General features: G+C 37.8%; 1 protein-coding gene across 1 annotated transcript in view; it reads left to right on the forward strand.

The window, feature by feature from the left end:
- Positions 1-6,005: 6,005 nt before the first annotated feature.
- rxraa (retinoid X receptor, alpha a) overlaps positions 6,006-20,483 on the forward strand; it is a 165,769-nt gene continuing 151,291 nt past the window's right edge. Inside the window, exon 1 of the mRNA XM_080304436.1 lies at positions 6,006-7,006. Within this exon, the coding sequence (XP_080160562.1) occupies positions 6,976-7,006 (31 nt within the window). The 5' untranslated portion in view covers positions 6,006-6,975. The remainder of the gene's footprint in view (positions 7,007-20,483) is intronic.

Consider the following 20,483-nt stretch of genomic DNA (forward strand, 5'->3'; position numbering starts at 1 on the left):
GGTGATGGTCTGTATTGTTTCAATTTACTGGTAAATAGTGATAAACCATTAAACTATAGAATCCATGTCTGGCATCAACTACCCATCACTAGAAAAGGTACTAAAACAAAACAAAAAAAATAAAATAAAATAAAGAATGATGTAAAGAAAAAAAACTGTATTCTGCAAGTGCAATTTTGTTTAAGAGATAAATGGAGAAAAATAATTGCCATGTACAATATAAAACTTGTTGTACTTGTTTCTCTGCACATACACCACAGAGAGGAACACAGCTATGCCTTCTCTGGCATGTGATTATTTAAAGTCCACTATATACCTACTCTTCCTTCTAGGAATAATCTTTTGATCTCTACATCTTGCTAAGGTTTTGAATACCATCATTAGACACTGGCTTCTTTTGATCTCAGCTTTATGCTTGGCAGGTAGCATGCAGCATGCCTGGTATATAAGCTTGAGGCAACTACTAAAAAGTTTTATTCTGTGGTTCAGTGAGGCTCATTTTAATTCAAACTTTTTACAGTAACTAAATAGTATCTAGAAGCAAGTGAAAGCTGCACCAAGCTTTAGAGTTTTTCCAAGTCCGACAGTTAGAATAAAAGTATAAGCAACAAGCGATAGTTTTATTTATTTACTTGAAATAAAATATCAATTAAACATCTTTTTTGTATATAAAAAAAAGTATAAGCAACAATTTCTTCTTTATAATAAAGAAACAGTATAAAACATCTTTTACCACTTCACTCTGTTAGGAAAAAACATGTAAGGGAAAAATTATTTAAAAAAACAAACAAGGTACAATAAAATGAGAGTACTGATACATAAGCATGTGGAATGATAATTAATGTAATGTCAAACCTAAACTGCAGTTCCCTGCAATGCATATGCCTCCCTTCAATAAAACAACTTATTCCCCTTTTGTATTGTCTTTCACTTCTGGGTTGTGCCGTACAGAACAAGAACGACAGGTGATTGCATCCCAGCTAGAAGTCAGGATGAGGACCATTACCCAGCTGTCCTTGAGGGGAAGGGTGGAGGATATCCTTCTCCCACAAGAGGAGTGACATGGCCAAGTGAAGGTGATGATGTTATGAATGTGGGTGGTTGGCAGCACAAGGTAAGGCTGCATACTCTGTCACTCAGGGAAGAGTTGACAGGGTTTATGTATAGACAAGGAGACGGGCCTTGGGAATGCAGGCAAGGTTAATCTGAGTGATATCTTGAATGGATAGACTAACCATCCTCAGAACACAAGGACGACTATAGGGCACCACAGGGTGCACTGGAATTCTGCATTATTTCTTATAATGAATGGAATTCTGGCAATGCGTGTGTACCTGTATGGTATAGCAACTCACTGAGAGATAAATGTCTGAATCACATTTCAAACCATGGTTACCAGCTCACAAATAATTGGCATGTGGGAGAGACAGTAACCAGGCAGATATCCCCAGCAGAAAATCCTATTTTCCTTGATGCCTCAGAAGAAAGTAGATTTTACTCACAGCTAGCGAGTTTGATCTGCTATGTCCATTCGTTTTAATACCTCCCTCTGGCAGCACAGTTTATATGAGCTAAGCTGGTAATGATGCCACAGCAGCATTTTTCAACAGTCTGTCCCAAAGAACTGTTCCCAGTGATGGCGACTACCTGGACGAGAACAGGTCTACTGACTTCAGCAGCCATTTCACACCTAAAACTGTCTATTTGGGTTCTATAGCAAGAAGAATTAGATGTCAAGACTCAGCACTGTGAAGTGCTCAGTGGGCAAACCTTTCTCCGCCACCACTACTACACCCCCCCACCCTCTTCTTCTCCTCACATGCCCAGCACTGGGGTCCTTTGAGGTTGGTTAGCAAATGCTGAATGGCTGGCACGTGCTGGGTGTGGTGGAGACAAACTTGTCTGAAGCAAAAGAGGCAGACGGTGCCTGATTCTGATGTGTGGAGCCTGTGGCTGATGTAATTGAAGTGGGCAGAGTGAGGATGAGATGATCCCCCTCCCCCCTCTCCTACACTCCCCTCACAGAGACACACTCATCTCCCCAGCACTCCGTCCCTCTGCTAGAACCGCTGTGCAATAGAGCTGTCGAGTAGTGAGTCTACTAATGGAACACCCAGCTGGCTAGAGACTTCATCATGCTGCTGTGAATTATTCAGCTTCCAGAGGGCTCTCCTCAAATTATTTAAAAGCCCACTTTGGGATTCCAATGAACTAGACTGGGTCTTAAGGAAATGCACAGAATCTTTTTTTTTTTTTGGTTTCCATGAGTTTTACCTTCAAATGTCTAAAAGAGACAACTGGAAGGTAATTTGCTGAGACAAAGCTGTTTATTCAAGCTTTGAAAAACTTTAGACTGCTGAGTAAGCCACAGCCTGGCAGTGTCGCCTTGTACACATCAGGCCACATGTATAAGGCAACACTGCCCCACAAGGCACGTTTTTCACGCTGTTGCTTTTATAACAATAAGTAAGCAGCGAATGTCAAAAGATTTGCCGACCTACCCTTCATATCTTTGGATTTGAACCATGTAAGACACTATGGGCAATGACAGAAAACAATCTTGACATACAGCCATTAATAGTGAAATCTGTTCTCTAATCCAGAATGTGAGAACCAGTTTCATACTGTTGCAGAAGACAGCCTCAATTCATCATGCTTTCAGGGTAGGTGTCCTGGCAAGATTCACTGATTGGAATTCCATGTCCATATACATCACACTCTGTCTTCATCCACTCACCAAAGAGTGGATAAATCACTGCGTCTAGGCCGTCCCTCAGCAGGCCCCAGAAAGCCTTTAATAACAGGCACAAGCTGCCTGCAGTGCTGGTCTCTGATTGTTTTGAGTGAAAACAGATGTGGTTACTTGCTTCACAGTGCAGCCTGCTCAACTGAGGTTCTAAACAGGCCTCTGTCACAAGGCCCTTGCTGTCATATTGCCCTATTCAAACATCCGGCACCAATTGGAAGCCACCTTAATTCCCTCCCTACTCCCCATGGCCTCCGTTATTCCAGCACTTCCCTATTGCCACACCCTGTTTAAAAAAAAAGATTTCAAACAAGGTGGAAACAGGCTTCCCTCCTCTCCCTCATAAAGACCACTTGAGAGTCTGGATGAACACATTAATGCCCCAAGGCTGTGATGAAATAAAACCCCAGCGCCATGCCCTTTATGTGAGCCAAAAACACTGGCCATGTTTATTACATCTGACCATCTGTGTTTTACACGTGCATGTCTGCTAGACAGATCCACATGCACTCACACAAATGTCAGAGGTCCTACAGACAGCCAATAGCTTATTAGCTGTATTCAACTTAAAAGCCAGCTACATGTGATTGCAATAATTTTGCAGTGTGGTTTTATGCTAGGAGAAATAATGTGCAAGTACTTTGTCTTAATACATTGAGAAATGTCTCTCTCTTTCTTCCTACTTTTGCAAACGACAACATAGTCAATCAAATGGAGACAAATGCCTGTGCAGCAGGGTAAGAGACTGAATGACAGCAGGAATCCAAGTAACTGATATTCTTCACTGATTTGTTTAAACGGTTTCAAATTTCCTACATTCACATGTGGTGTGTGTGTACTTCTGGAGCCCCAAGCAATGGTCAAGAATCCCTCAAGGCCAGAAATTAATTGAAGCAGCATGGACCTTGCTTTTTAAGAAGATTGACATACAGAGATCTTCCTTGGGCCAATCATCCCACTCCTTGGTACATTAAGAAAACAACCAACCAGCCTTTACTGCTTCTTTTATCATCTTTTTTGTTTTGTTTTGTGTTTTTTCCTCAAACAAGTCTGTCTGGCTCAGCCCCTGAAATCCAAAGCCAGTCTGTCCCTCCCAGCTGACGTTGCTTTGCTGAATCAGGAAGGAAATATTTACCCAGTGACCGTGCAAAGGGGTGTGACCTCCAAGTCAAGCTGTAGGTCAGAATGTGGGCGTTAAAGGTAAGGTAATATATAGCACATCAACCACAGGATGGCATGAAATAAATTATCAAAAGTTAGTGCATGGTTTAGTAGCATCATGAATCAGGGTTTTGTTTTTTGTTTGTTTGTTTGTTTGTTTTTTGTTTGTTTGTTTGTTTGTTTGTTTGTTTGTTTGTTTGTTTGTTTGTTTGTTTGTTTGTTTGTTTGTTTTTTCACGGCAGTTCATCCAATGGGGTGAATTAATAACTGGCTGCCCAGTAATTTGCAGAAAAGACAGGTTAGTTCATTTGGTTTATGATATTGATATAGTCCAAAAATATAAAGTAGTAGAGTACTTTTGATTTTATTTTTTAGGCCAGACTATTACAATTATTGCGTGCTCAAACTTTTGTTTTTTAATGTTATGTAATAGAATTTTTGCGGAAGTTTGCAAGGAGGTGCTGGTTCCAGGGTTTGGATCATTAGCATAGGTGCCACATGCACATATGTATTTTACTAGGTAAGTTTCCATTTAAAAAATATCGACAGACAAAGATATTGTATACGGAGCATCTTCAGTAGTGTGGATGCAAAGAATTTGCAAAAAATATTAGCAGAGCTGATAGCAGCAGCTATAAGATAATTATATACTTTTGATGAAAGAGCAGAGAAATTATTTGACATAAGGTACAGTAAAGACACATGGCAAGCATTATCAGTATTAACGAATGAGTTCTTTATATTGTTGGATGGAGCAAGGGGAGATATTGAAAATGCATTAAAAGTGAATATGCATGAAATATTTTATACTTAAACTGTATTATTTTTAAGTGAAGAATTGTTATTTCCCTGCATGGTGAATATATTCATCTATATTTTGATTGACAAGTATGAGACATTTGTGAATATGTGAATATCACAAAATGTTTTTAATTACTGCCACTTAGGATTAAATTGCTTAAAAACACTTTTGGCCAATTACTGACAATTGCTGACAATCGCACAATTGACTAATTAGCAGTATTATAGGTGAAGCTTCCTGACTTGTTTTTTCATGAGAAATGAAGCAGAAATAACATCTTAAGTGCTGAGTTATATAGATTTTTAACTGCAATTTTAAATATGAAGCGCAAAGAGATGTCAGGGCAAACCACTGATTACACTTAAGAACAAGATGAACAATATTAGACTTGACAATTGACAAGAAAACACACACACACACACACACACACACACACACACACACACACACACACACACACACACACACACACACACATAATCTTCACAGAACCTGTATCCATCTAAAAATTACTTGGGAGGATGAAAGTGAGAATAACTTGTAGCAGAATGATAGGAAGCAAAAAGCATGGAGAAGAGGGTAAATGTGGGGTTTCTTAAGTCATAGAGATTGTATATTCTCCAGTGGCCATGTCAGCCATGATCTCAGCTGTGGAGCATGCTTTTCAATTTCATATTACATAGAAAAACTTAATGCAGAAAGACATACAAACAAGAAGAAACTAATGGTGGCTATAGGAAAGTCCTAACAGAGATTAGAGCATTTTCATTGAGCGCAAAGGATTTTCATCCATATATTAAAACAATCCCAATAATTAAAATTATGGTAGTGTATCCAATTAATTTTGAGCCTTAAAAAATGTGGGAATTGTGAATAATTTATGTAATGCCTAAACTTCATTACATTGCAACATTTTTGTAAAATCCCTTGACATCCACTTAACACACTGTTTGCTGCTACAACTACACATGTTTCTTTTCCAAATATTTATTTATAAGTGACTTATGTATGTATGTATGTATATATATGTATATATTGTACTATTCTTAGTTAGCGTATTGTCTGTCTTGTCTTAATGTTGGTTTAAAATGGAGCGCTGTAACAAAAAATAATTTCCCCCAGGGATCAATAAAGTATTCTGATTCTGATTCTGAATAAAAGTTAAAAGTCTGGACTTCAGTCACATATTGATAATGGTGTACAGTGGTAAAAAGGTGGATCTAACTGTACACCTCTATGGATGTTGAGAGCGAATAGGTTTTGACACAGCAAGAATCTCAAATATTAAAAGCAAATTCATTATGGATTAAGTGACTGCTGGGAATGAACATGACCCAAATGACCAAATTGATGGAAGGAAGGAAAAACTACCTTGATTTAGAGTATAATCTAGTTCTGAAAATGAACACGGTAACAATGAACAAGAACTCTAGAAAGACACAATAAGCTCATTGAACTGGGCCGTTACAGTTCAGGGACTGAACTGCTAACCCTGAGATGTCTAAACATCAAATAGGCTCATACATGTCCATGGCCTTGTGCCACAATTTATATGATGGAATGATGTTACATATCATTCCAAGACTGCAAACTTGTTTGACAAATGACCTGTCCACTGCCTTAATGGTGGAAATTTTATTTTTCGATATAAGGTTTAGCTTTTGATGTGAAACTGAATATTAGCAATATTTTTTTTATTCATTTATTTGAGTCTTTGTTGATTGTTCATTGGGGAGATTTTCTTTTTCTTTTTCTTTTTTTTTGCATTTTGGATTTTGCATTTTGTAGTACCGGTATGGTTTTATATATATACAAATTAGCATGCACCACCAGTGTGTGAAGCCCTGATAATATTCATTATTGTGTTCTTGTATGATGGCATGTGCAGCACAAAGTGGTGTTGAAGCATAAAAAATAGTAAAAACAAACCCCTATCACCAGTGGCATTGTCCTGGAAGGTACCAGCAAGCATGAGAAAGTCCTGTTTAGGAGTTTAGCCATGCACTGCTCTCTTTCGATTGCTTTAGACCCAAAGAAAGCCAGGATTTCCTAATGCCCAGAATGGAGAGTTCTAAACAGATTGATCTGCATCAGGGGACTGTCCATTCTTTGCAAGTGAGCTAGCCCGGAAAAAAAAAAAAAAGATTAAAAAAGAGTTTGTTGGGAGAACAGTCTGACATACATAGACCTTCTCTGATCTCCAGAACAAGTTATCACCTGAGAGTGGAAGACAGAATTCTAGTCTGTCTGGCAGAGACCGCTCACTATGGACCCCTTCTCTCTGGACGTTAGCATGGGTGAGTCAAGCAGAGGGTTTATATATCACACATCACAGTTTATTAGCAATAATAGAGTTTCTTTTGCTATGCAGAGTTGTGCTTGGCATATCAATACTACTCTTTTCTTCTCGTTTTATTTTTTGTGCACGCATGTCTATGCGTAGTATGCATTCCTTATCAAAATTCTTGTCTTAAGTTTGTTGATAAATCTAATGTGACCCGGCCCTAATTATAATTCTGACCACTATTTCAACAAAAACTTTCAAAGTCATTAAAACCTCTAGCAGGATTTTATAATGATTTGAAAGTAATTATAAATGACAGAATGTATTTGTTTTGGCACTGAGCCCTACACAGTCTTTGTAGTTCAAAGGTGAAAGTCTGACTTGGAGCTACTACAGTATATCTGTACTCTATTCCTGTTTGTGGAACAAAGCTGAGTTTGGGCACAAGTCTGTAAGCAAACTTTTGGATTTTTAACATCTTAAAAAAAAGAAGATGCAACTTTATACACAAGTTTTGGAACCAAGACTTGGCAGGATGGAAAACCCTCATACCACAGAGAGGCTCTGGTGTGCTTGTTTGTCAAGTGAGACTGAAGATTATTGATTTTGCAAGTGTGTCTGTGTGTGTTCCTGTGTGTCTGTGTGTATGTGTGTGCATCTCACTGTATGTGTGTGTTTTAAGGGCAAGCTGGCTTGTAGCCCTGGAACACAAGTAGCTGATGTTGCAACAGATATGGTAACTTTGACAGCAGGCTACATTATACAGACTAAACTCCATGGCTGTACTTTTGATTGCCTCATACATATAATTTCCATAGAGACATTTGTACTGTAGGCGAAAGGTCAAAAATCTTCATTCTCATTTCTGGCTTTCCTGGTGCATCTTTAACAAAATGAATATACTTCAGTTTTGCATTTGCAAATTCTGAAAGTAATGTTTTGAGATGAGGACACTGTAGCTATTCATCAGCCAAAGCTCTGCTTTAATTACATCAACTTACTGCTAACTTTAAATTTGTGAAAATTTTCAACAGTGCTTCAGCACTAACAGTCCTCCAGAGATAGATATTTCAACACTCTAAAGTCAAGGTTTTTAAAGTTCAGCTGATTTTATTTGGTGTAGTTTTTCATTCACAATAAGCAACAAAAAATGCATAAATGTAATTGAATTAAAGCATATTTAACTTCACTGCTTTTAATGTGTTTCTTCTCTTGCGAGTGTACATTGATGTACAGCACTGTGCTGTAGCACAAATAGCATTATTGTATAGACTCGTCCAGAGCTTCCTAAGTTGAGCCCTATGTCAAAACTTTTTGGAAAGGCTTAAGCATTCAGCTTCTGAGCTATAAATCACAGACTTTGAGCAAGAATTGTTGCAACAACTTGTAACATTTGCAAAATATCCCTGCTTGCAACTTTAGCAGGCAAGAGAAAATAAATGTTGCATTTATGTGGCGCCATGGACAAAAAGCATTAAATAATTCCAAACTGTGGGAATTTGTGAAATAACTTCAACACTTTGCTGTTGCAAAACCCTCTGATTTGTTTTTTGTCACTGTTGCCAACAAAGTAGGAATGAACAGACTTTGTGTTGTCACTAAAAATGTTATTGTTCCCTTTTATATCCTTTGCCACGCTATCCTTTTACTGAGCCTCTTTGTGGTTAAGAGTACGAAATAAACAGGAGTGTGTTGCACTAACACACTCTGTCAGGAGGCTGTAAGGTATTGATTGCAGGAGTGTATGAAGATGATGGTTTTTGACAGCCCACTGTGTGGACCTGAGCTGAGTCAGACAGGAGCCTGTTCTGTCTTCCGTCCGTAAGGGCCTAGGGCCATGTTGGTGAATGACTGCATCATTCCATGCGCATGAATGCTTTCGGACACAGGCTTCAAGGCATCAAGGAGACCAGAACAAAAGAGAAATGTGGCTCCAATCTTTAACATTTAGATAAGAGCATCAGCTAAATGTCGACCTTGCAGTGAGAATAATTTCCCAGTGTATAGCCTCACTGCCAGCCATCAGATTTAAAAGTTGAATTCAGTTAATTCAGTAATAGTGTTGTGTAATCCATTCTTCAACAAATTCCTTTTTTAACTATCTCTAGAGAACATTAATATGAATTAATATGTTGGTTTAAGGGCACATTAGAAAATATTAAAATTGCCAATCTTACTTCCAGAGCCAACAGCACACCTTATTTTATCCAATCAACACTCCAAAACAGTCCAAAACCTAAATACAGTCCAGATCAAAAGTTTAAGGTGCATGGTTGAATCTTAACAAGCTTCCAAGTAATGTTCAACTTGCAACAAGAATAAATGGGAGTGAGACAAAACATTTTTTGAGCATGCAGTTTATTGAAAACATCACTTAAATAGGCTGTTTTGCAGCTGATCAAAGGTTTAGGACCACATGCCTTTAAAAGACCAAATCTATCCAAAAACGTGGATTCACTGTCATGACGTTCTTATGGAAAAGGGAAAAAAAAATTTCCTTTTTGTTCCATAAGCAGAGTCTCTTGCAGTGTGCCGTCGCTGCTGAGGTGGGACCCAGTAAGGCAGTCATTTGGAATTTCTTAAATGATCCTGAGGCTTGTGGAACAAAAAAGTCAAGTGGAAGACCCCAAAAAATTTCACCAGCACTGAGCCGTAGGATCCAAATGGCTGTCCGTCAAGACACCAGACAATCCTCTACACAAATTAAGGATGTTACCGGTGCCGACTGCAGCCCAATAACCATCAGATGGCATCTGACACTGAAGGGCTTCACAAACAGAAAACGTCTTCAAAGGTCTTGTTTCCTTGAACGCCACAGAACTGACCGTTTGGACACCAAGAGCACCAAACATGGGACATTGAAAGGTGGAAAAAAAGTCTTATTCTCTGATGAGAAAAAAAAATAACCTTGATGGTCCTGATCGTTTCCAACGTTACTGGCATGACAAGCAGATCCCACCTGAGATGTTTTCTACGTGCCACAGTGGATGGGGCACCGTAATGGTCTGGGGTCCTTTTTCCTTCAGTGGAACAATGGATTTTCAGGAGGTGTAGGGGCGTCAAACGGCACATTTCTTCTTGCTGCATGTTGAAGCTCTATTTGGAACCTTCACGATCCAGCCATGCAAAATATTATTGATTTTTTTTGCCATTTTTCAAGTGGAGACTCTATATTCAATTTACAGTCCTGTTCTTCATTGGTCCACGTATCTATAAGGATTGAAGTAACTCAAACAACCCTGTACACTCAGAGTATGCCTACATTCACAATTTCAATGGATTCTAAGAAACATTGGGAGCCATGTTTTTCTAGAAAAGTACAACAATACTGCTCTGGAGTGGATGTTAATAGGGTCTGGCTTTAAACCCTTTTGTGTTAAGGTTTTTCAATTCTATTAAAGGTAATGGTGGAAAATGTGTTTCTTATAGCACAGTGATGCAGTACTGTGTACAGGAATCAGAGACAGAGGTAGTCAACTCACCAGCTATGGGCCAAATACTCAAAGTCTGTATTTAAAGGTACCACTGCCCTAAGGTATTTTTGATACTTTAGTTCTGCATGTGGAAATGTTTAAAGAGAATTTCCAAGTGGATATTTGTTTATTACTGACAAGCAAAAGTTGAACAAAAAATCTTTGCTTTAGTCAGAATTTTGCAAATACTCACCATTTACCCTCAGACCAAAAACAGTGACAGCTTACCTTCAAAGTAAAAGTGGTGCCTTTCATTCTCCCCTGCAACAAAATACATTTCAAAAAGCTTTTACTTTGAAGGTAAATAGTTTGTGAGTGTTTGCAGTCATGTTAGCACATTCCATGCTGCTATCGGCAACCACAACAACCAGCAACTCCAATATCCACTTGCTAGTTGCGGAAAACAATTTTTTCCCAAGGTGGTGGTGACCAGAGGGTCAGTGACAGGTCTCTTGCCCCACGTGAACAGCGCTTTAGCAAAGCAACCGCTTGCAGCTGATTGGGGAATACACATTTTTGCCTAGTAGCCAATGGTTGCCATATGGTCGGCTACAAGTCTTCAACTTGTGTGAATAACCAGCAGGTTAACAATATTCTTTTCAATAGGATTGCTCAAATTATTACACATTTTTAAATTATTTCTAATATAGGCTTGGTGAAACATTGGCAGTGAAAGCTTTTCTTTTTTTTTGCTTTTTTTTTGCTAGAGTTGCCTGAAATGCTACCCACATATTGCTTTTCAAACAGCAGAGTGATGTTGAGGACATGTGCTATGCTTTCTGAACATATTAGGTGTTCTGCTTTAGATTTGTGCTTCTACTGAGTTATTTATGTAGAAATAAATGAAAAGTAAACCCTCTGGCATTGGCGGCTCAGCACAGGCCCACAGTGAGTAATCTCAGAATGTGTACAATCCAAGGCTCAAACTAATGAGCTGGACTGAATGAAAGCTTTCATCAAATCCACTTTAAACACTGTAAGCAGTGTTTCAGTCTGTTGGAGTCACTCAGCATGACTGGCTCTATAATGATCTCCAAATGTGTTTTGTGTGATTGCTGCCTTGCAGCCTCAGTCTGCCCCACACTCCCTCCTTCCTTTCACACTAACCTCACCTCAAAGGAAATTTGTACTTACTTGTTTGACGATAAATATGTGGTCCGTGCATTAAAGAAAACCTGACTGTGGTGAATGAAAATATTATACCATTTCAAAAAAGCAAACCAAAAAAACATTATAGTTATTTGTCTTCAGCATGTCTAGTAACACTATCACATCTGTAGAGTGACAATCAAGATAATCTTAGTAAAATAAATAAACCAAAATACATCAGTGTGCACCGGCTAGTTTACATAACTATTCAAAATATTAAAAAAAAAAATGAAAGCATGTGGCAAGAGCTAAGGCAGGTTAGAGAGGGTTAGAGCAGCTAACCTGCCACAGCACCTCAACATTGCAGTTAGCCTGTTAATGATTTTCTGAGGCGCACCTCGCAAAGCTTTTTTTTATTAAAGAAAAAGAAAGAAACTCCAGTTACACAAAAGTACAACAGCAGCGATAACAGCCTGTAAACATGATTACATTGAAAATAGTAATATGTTGTAGATATAATGTTTACCCTGCTCAACATTCTGGTTTAGCTTGTTAGCAAAATGACATCTGTACAGCTGAGGCTTAAATTGATGTCATAAATCAAAGTACTATATGTGTTTCACTGTTGACTTTGGTTCCAAATAATAAAAAGAATGATCAAATTTATTGCAAATCACCCTGAGCTTGATATAAATGTGTATTTATGAATGCAAAAAACACTATAACAATGCATCCAGTACAGTCATTGTCAATAAATTTGACAAAGAGGATCTTCAAAGCCCATGACCATGAATGCAAATGTAAACTGTCATAGCAATGTATCCAATAGTGAGATATCACAGTGGCTTTGAAGAAGGAAAACAGTGTATATCAGGTTTTTTTTTTCTTTTTTGGGGGGGGGGAGAGAAATGCAGGGTAGGTCTTACTAGAAATTGGCTGTTCACATGGCTCACATTCTGCAACCAACTAAAAGCTCACTTTTTTTTCTTTTACAGAATAAAGATGCTAAGTAAAGATTCTCTCTGAAGAAAAGTGTTATCTTTGACAAGATAATATTGATCTATGATGAGCCATCACAGCTGTGATAAAGCATACGGTCTCTAGTTCTGCTGAAGTAATAGAAGGCTCTTGCTCATGCTGTGATTATAAGGAGTTACTGCAAGTTGACCAGAGCAAAAATAGAATATAATTTCATGCTGACAGCAATATATAGTAATAGCCATGAAGCAATGTGAAGGACAAACAGTGCCAATCAGTGTGATGATGGCATTATTTACTGCTGATTTACAGCTTCTGTCTTTTTGTCTCTTTTGGTTATTTCTTTTAATATGAATTGTGACAAATTAGACAGTGTTCTTTGTTACTTTGGAATGTTTCTATCAACTAGGGTCACTACTCATAAGAAAAAGGCAGTAATGGATTATATGTACAGTTTTTTTTTCAGCTGTAAACAGAGATAAGGTCATTAACATAGACTTTGTCCTAGCAGTCACTGACCCAGTCTAAACAGACTTTCTGCACAGACTTTGACTCTTTCCGCAAGCAACATTAAAATGTAACTTTCTGCAGACATCCAATATTATTAATAATATTTTCAAGGTTGTTATATTTTAATGGCATCCCGAAGGTGTGGGAAACAGGTTTTTCTAATTCATAACATGGTCTCATGGGTGACAAACTGAATGGTTGAAGCACTGCACACCCAAGTGAGAGAAAAGAAGAGGCATGATTACTGTTTGAAGTGGGAATGTTAAAAAATCCCATAGAAATTCACTGTAATCCCAAAGAGTAATGAAGCAATTAGTCACTGCTCATTAATGACTATATGTCCCATCCAGCTGTCACTGTACCAGTGACCCAGTCTTTTTCCATTTGACATCTATTTCTTATTAGAGAGTCAGTGCCTTAGTCAGTCATTAGTTGTACTAATGGCATAATCCATGATATGAATATAAATAATACTACAGCTTTTTATTGCACTGTATAAAATTATTTGGGGATATCTGGGGATAAATAAAGAATAATAGTAAATGAGCAATATTATTTTACAGTGAAAATAACACACATTTAAAAACAAATAAATAAAATCAAATGGCCTAAAATAAAAATAAAAAATACTTGTTCCTTTTTTCAAAAGAAAAAAAATCACCTGGAAAAAGTACTCCTTGTTTTGGTTTGTTATGTGTTCTATTTTTTTTAATATTGCTGAAAAAAGAACAGTGATGCTTAAAGAAAGAAAAGTATAAATAAAAGTCAGTTGAATTGTCAGATATTTTTAACATAAATGTTAATGCGTGTTATACACTAGTAGATACCACCTACTTTCCGCGCATTTATCCCTTAAGTACACAGTTTGTTTGTTTATTTATTTTGGGGGTTTTTTTTAATTATTTGTTTGTTTGGTTTTCTGCACCATACTTCTCTTCTCAATGATACATACTTTTATTCTCAGTTTTACAATACACCTTGTAGAACAGTGTCTGTTAAATACAACAGTTGGCCTTTAAAGTATGCAGTTTTCATTTCTGGTCAGTCTCATGGGTCCTCCATGTATTTTTCTCTGTGGTTCTTTGCAAACAGAGCAGGCAGCAGGACACATGAGCAGCTCTCCAGTGATCTACCCCTGGAGCTCTCAGGTGATCTGCCTACAGTATGTGGATCCATTTACCAGCCGAGCAGCTGCCGTGGGAGGCTTGAGCCCTCTTAAAAGTCCACGTCAGGCTATGGTTACAAACTGCAAAGTTGGTGGGGAGGCGGGATAGCTTAGGGCCAGGCGGTGCTTGAGGCCTCCTGCTGCAAGTTCAAAGAGAGGGCTTCAACAGCTGTGGATGTTCAGAGGGCTATTTTGGCAGTGAGAAGAGTGGCATGTAAGGTCACATGGCAACTTAATATAACCTCAAAACCCAAGTTGGTGTATTTGTCTTAACTTCCAATTTTTCGAAAGAAAGACACACTTCTTTCATTTCATTACGGAAAGAATTAGGCTAATTAGGCCATTTTTCATGCTCACCTAGAGTACAATTTATTTACTAGGCTACACATAGCTGTACTTTCTGAAGTTCTATTGGGTGCAAATATTGTATGCCACAGCTCTGTAACATAATCACTCAGTACTCAAGTGGGTTTACATGTTATTTTGCATGAAAATGGTTTTCCACATAACCATAGTACTGGTTTCTGAAAACATTTTGAATAATAAATATAGGAAGTTTCTTCACAACATCTCAAAGACACGTCTCCATTTCAACAGAATTTGGCATAATTCTGAGGATTTCAACTGGCATTTAAAATTGATGCTGTTCCTTTACATGAATGCTGAATTCAAGGTTATTTAGCAGAGACATGAACAGCCTGTAAATGTAGTACTGTTTGTAGTCCAGACAAATATCCAGCTCCCTCTTCTTTTTTCCTAAAGTTTGGCACCAGCACATTTTATTTCCATTTTATTTCACTCTTTAATATACTTATTGTCTTCTCTGATTTGAAGAGACCCATGATTTTAAAGCCTGAAAACAGAGCCCTGACAAGGTGTTTATCTACTTCTCAGACTAATTTCATACAAAAATAGGCTGTTTACCTCAGCTTTGAGTGTCACAAATAACAAATCCATTTTGATACATTTCTTTATATTAGTCACTGTGGTAATACTAAAACAGGTGATTTAAACCAGTATCAATACTATTTTATATGTACCATCATCTGACATAAATCAAATAAGCGTACCCTAAAGCAGAGCTTCCCAAAGTGTGGGGCCTGCCCCCCAGGGGAGTAGTCGGGAGCAGCGCTGGGCTCTTCAAATCACGGACAAACAGTATCCTACATTCTTGATTTTTAGTTCACAAACACTTGTTGTAAAGACTAACTACTCCTGACATTTTGGAGATGTTAGCTCTTTATACAGTAAAGTTACAGCGGGATACAAATAATATCAGGCTTATCCTGCCGTAATTTGTTCCTGTCATGGTCCTGGGCCATGTGGGCCCAGTATTCTTAGTTTTCATGTATTTTTGTATTTTGTTCTTTATTTAGGCCATGCTTCCTGGGTTGATCTGTTACGTTGTTCCTTATGTGTTTTCCCTTCGTGACTCTTACCCCCTGTGTGCCCCTCTGTGTATTTATGAGCCCTCGTCTCTCTTTGTGCTTTATTCTATGTTTTCCCCAGCCCGTTATGTCTGCGTTCTCCCCGTGCTCTCTCTCCTCCTGTTTGAACCTCTGCGTACTTCCTGCTTTACTTTGCCCATCTCCCATCAGTGTTACGTTCACTCCTGCCGTGTCTTGTTATGATTATCAGTGTCACCTGTGTTCCCCGTGTGCATCCACTTCCCCTGATCTTCCCTCATGTGTATTTAGTCTCTGTGTTTCGTACAGTCTGTGTCGCGTCGTCTGTGTTCTCACCTCCATGTTTTCACGGTCAGTCCTTGCAGTGATCATCATAGTCTGAGTTTTCTTAGTTTGTCGCAGTATTAGTTTTCCCAGTTTAGTTATAGTCTAGTCACGCCATCCCTGCTTTGTTTGTGCACTTTGTCTTCAGCCATAATAAAGGCTCGCTTTCTGTTAAGTCCACTCCCGTCTACTCACTTGTGTATGCACCTGGGTCCATCACACACACCACCGCACGGCCTGTCTGCAGACCGTGACAGTTCCCCTGTTCAAATCACGGACAAACAGTATCCCACAGTTGTTTATGTTTTTGAACTCATTTTGCACAGAGAGGCATTTTTTGAAAAATGTATTGATAGCAATGTTGAATATTATTACACAGGAAAAAACAACTACATGTAAAACAATCACACCGTGATGCCTCTGACTTTGTAAATGGAGGGACAGTAACTGCGTGTGTATATGTAAGCGTGTAAAAACTGAAGATCGAACATTTTTCTTGTAAAACAAAGGGGGGCTCAGCAAAAAAAGTTTGGGAACCGCTGCCCTAAAGTGAATTAAAGATATATTACTGCTGAATGACCAACATGGGCTGTGTTGTAGTGGCCAATCAATGAAGGCCAAAAACATTTTAGACACTATTCATCTATTTCTCTATTCATTTTCTTAATTGCTCATCCAACTCAGGTTTCCAGGAGATGTTATTGAACAAAATCTTTTCATGTAGACTTTCTTTTATATGTTTTTGTTGCAATCTTTCATCCACTCTAAATGTTCCCATGCCATGTTATAAAGATTGATGTGAAACATTTTTACCTAAAAGAAACTGATACCAACAAAAGCAAGTGTGCTTATTTTTGGACAGATGGACAAAAAATAAAATGAAAAGGCATGCGAAGAATTAGTAATGAAGATGTTTTCATGAAGTGCACAACACTCACATAATGCAAGCAGTCACCCACCTGGTAATGGGCTGGATCTGCTGTTAAGAACTGCTTTTCCATTGCTGGATGAATGCATCCTGCAGCTGTGCAGTGGTCAGTGGTTGTGGCTGGCTCTGATGAACACATTGACACAGCATCTCCACAGCATGTTAAGTTGAAGACATATCGAGACTAAATCCTGACCATGACAGTGTTTTGAACACTTTTTTCTTGTTTTTACTACTTTACAACTACTCTGGCAGTAGAGGAGCATGGATTTTTTGCTGAAACAGCCAAGTTCAAGTTGGAGCTCCTTATTATAGTATTACTTCTGTCTGTTGCAGCATGATGGGACTAATAAAAATGTTGTGCATACACAAATGTTTTTCGATTGACTATAGATCAATAGATCCAAACCAAAAACTACTCACAGAATATGTTTGGGTTTTCTAGTTGTTTAAAATTATATACTTAGACATGAACTTAGCCTGCTTAAACAAAAAGACCAGCTCTTTGCAGATAATTGAAAACCACTAAATACACCTGTCTTCAGTCAAGGGTGGAGTTTGTGCTGCAGGGAACTTAACGCATAATGTGTTGTACTACAATAAAGTATTCATTATGTGTACTGACTTTGGTTGATGGCAAGTGCTCTTATCTTCTCAGTTTTAACAAATCACATAAATTGTCAGCTGAGTGCACGGTGACGTACCTAACAGTATAACTGAACAGTATAAAAGCTTTCGAGAACTCTGCTTCTCACAGTACCCTAAAAAGAAATACTCTTTAAGTTTTAGGGATCACATTCATTAATGCATTTCCTGAACTTTGATTAGTGAGTGATCCAAAAGTAGATCCTTAGATAAAGTAGAATTGGAGTACATGTGTAGCTGACTTTTCAATCACCCTGCCTATTCTTGTCTCCTCTAGTTAGAATGTTCTAGTAACATTATACTGTATAAATATTTGTCCGACATAACTGCAGGCTCATTCAGCTTATCCTGTGGCTTCAGCTCAGGCACAATGGACCCTTATCCCGACCAAGTAACTCTACACTCACCTCCCTGGTCATTATTGATGGCCTAGTAAGTGTTACTGTTACAAAGCAATTACTCTGCCATTAATGTTAGATGAGCTGCTCTACAAGTACAGCTCGATGCTTATCAGTTTTCTTCTGTTGCTTGCCTCTTTACTTTCACTAAACTGCACACCTTCTACTGCACATCGTTTCAGTCTTTAATAAGTGGGAGGTGAGAATGACAGCTGGCAGTCTTAACCTCTATCAAAGGAAATTTCTCTAAGTTCAAGAGGTAAAAAAGTCAAAAGGTGAGCAACATGGCCCCAGTGTGACTTTGGGAAATCTGGTGACCCGGTAAAATGATATCACGCCACCGAAGAGAAGAAATAGGCAGGAGGAAAAAAGAACAGCACAGAGGTGTAGGGATCGAATGAGCTGTACTGCCACCTCCACATGTGGTTTTACCAGTGCACAGAAACAGTGCATCTCCAGGTCACTGAAAGGTAGAATATGCACATGCACACTCACACAGCAGTTCCCCCCCCCCCCCCCCCCCCCCCGATGTGTGTTATGTAAATTGTGCCAGACAGGTAGCTTGTTTGTTGAAGGCAGAGGGGAACGATGGTTCACATATCAAGTCGACACCTTTTACATATCAATCAGCAGCAAATGCTGAAAGAACTATTAACACAACTTCAGTAACAGTTTTCACTCATATTTAGTCACTCAAACGGAGGATGCAGTTTCATCACTTTGATAATTTGCAAGGCTTTTGTTCAAATGGTAACCATTTTCAGCATCTCTCTAAACAATGTTGTTTTGGTTAGGTTAAGTTCATAGATGATATTTAATTTTATATTGATTGAAAATGAAAAAGGAGGTCGTTGATATTTTAAGAATTGCATTTTTACACTTCTACCTGGATTCTCTAAATTAAAGAGTATGTCTATGTGTCCAATTTATATAATAGTTTGGGGGGAGTTTTTTGTCAGTAGCCTACATGAGGTTATCAGAGCCAATTGTGCCAGTTTTTGTTTGTTTTTAATATTTGGAAAATGAGGACAGTCCTACCACCATATAGTCTTTAATCAATGACATTGTTTATCGCTGAAAGTGACCAGTCATAAAATAGCCAGTTCCCATGTTTGCTTCAACACACAAACTTTATGAAGTCTGGTCAACTCACATGGCCGATATTCGACTTTATAAAATTCAAATTCAAATTTTATTTGTCATGTACACAGTCATACACAGTACGATATGCAGTGAAATGCTTAGACAACTGCTCGTGACCTAAAGAAAAAAAAGGAAAAGGCTATGAATAAGATAGGAAATAAATATGAAAAATTAAAAAGGGTAAATTTAACTAGGAAGGAATAAAATATAAAAAAAAATAAGGTTAAAAATGAAATAACTGTACAACACAAATTAGAATGAAGGGTAAATTTAACTGGGAAAGAATAAGATAAAATATATAAATTAAAGTTGAAAATAAAATAACTGTACAACAAAATACACAATACACAGTATAGAACTATATAAGAATCTATGAAGATATATATATATATATATATATATATATATATGTGTGTGTGTGTGTGTGTGTGTGTGTGTGTGTGTATATATATACACAATAACAGCAGCTGTATTAGTATTAACTGGAAATGAAAAATATAGTGACCAGTGTTGTGCAATCCACATTATGTTTTGTGCAGTGCAAATATAATAATATATAATAATATAATTATAAGGAAAGTTACCATTGAGAACATGTATTCCCTTCAGCACTCACCAAGCAGAAACCTTTGTGCCTGTAGTGGCTGCTTTGCGCATTATACTGTATGTGACCAGTAAAGAGGATGAAAACAATACCAATTTCCCCTTGATGATGATGTCCTTAGTGACTTAAATTATTAGTGATAAGTGATTTAAAAAGTGATTCTGAAATTCTTCGCTAAACATCGGTATCAAAATAAGTATTAAGCTAATTGAAAGGAATATGAATTGTGAAATCATTAAATGTTACCTATATTAAAGGTGTTTTTATCATTAAGAACCCTGATAGAGGTGTTTGAGTAAGATGGAGAAAATAGCGAGCTGACCATGTATGGGCATCCATCCTAAAAATAAGTAGTCCAGTGGGAGAAAAGAGACTCCAAACTCAACTATGCTGTCCTTTCCAAAGAATAATGAAGAAACAGTCTGACAAGATTGTTTTTCTGAAATCTGGCTACAAACACAGTAGAGTTAAAGCCATTAGCCAATAAGAGTTATTTGCTTGCCTGGTATACACGGTACACACAAAGGCATTTAAGTACATGCCAAGAAAAAACAGAGACTTGCATACAGTTCTTATAATGTTAGTACGTTACTGTAAATTTACTTTTGTTGGATACAGTGTTCATCAATAGCGAAATATATTCAAAAAGATTCAATTTTTTCTTTTAATTAAATTCTTTTGGGGGGAAAACAGCTATAAATTGCACCATTCTGTCTCTCTGTGTGTCTCTTTCTATTCTTTATCTAACAGATGCACATAAGCACTCACACATTACCTATTTGTCTTTAGGTGGTGGTCATAAAACCATACATCAGCAGCTTTGCAGA

Source organism: Astatotilapia calliptera, chromosome 7 (assembly GCF_964374335.1).
Source record: "Astatotilapia calliptera chromosome 7, fAstCal68.1, whole genome shotgun sequence".
NCBI lineage: Eukaryota > Metazoa > Chordata > Actinopteri > Cichliformes > Cichlidae > Astatotilapia > Astatotilapia calliptera.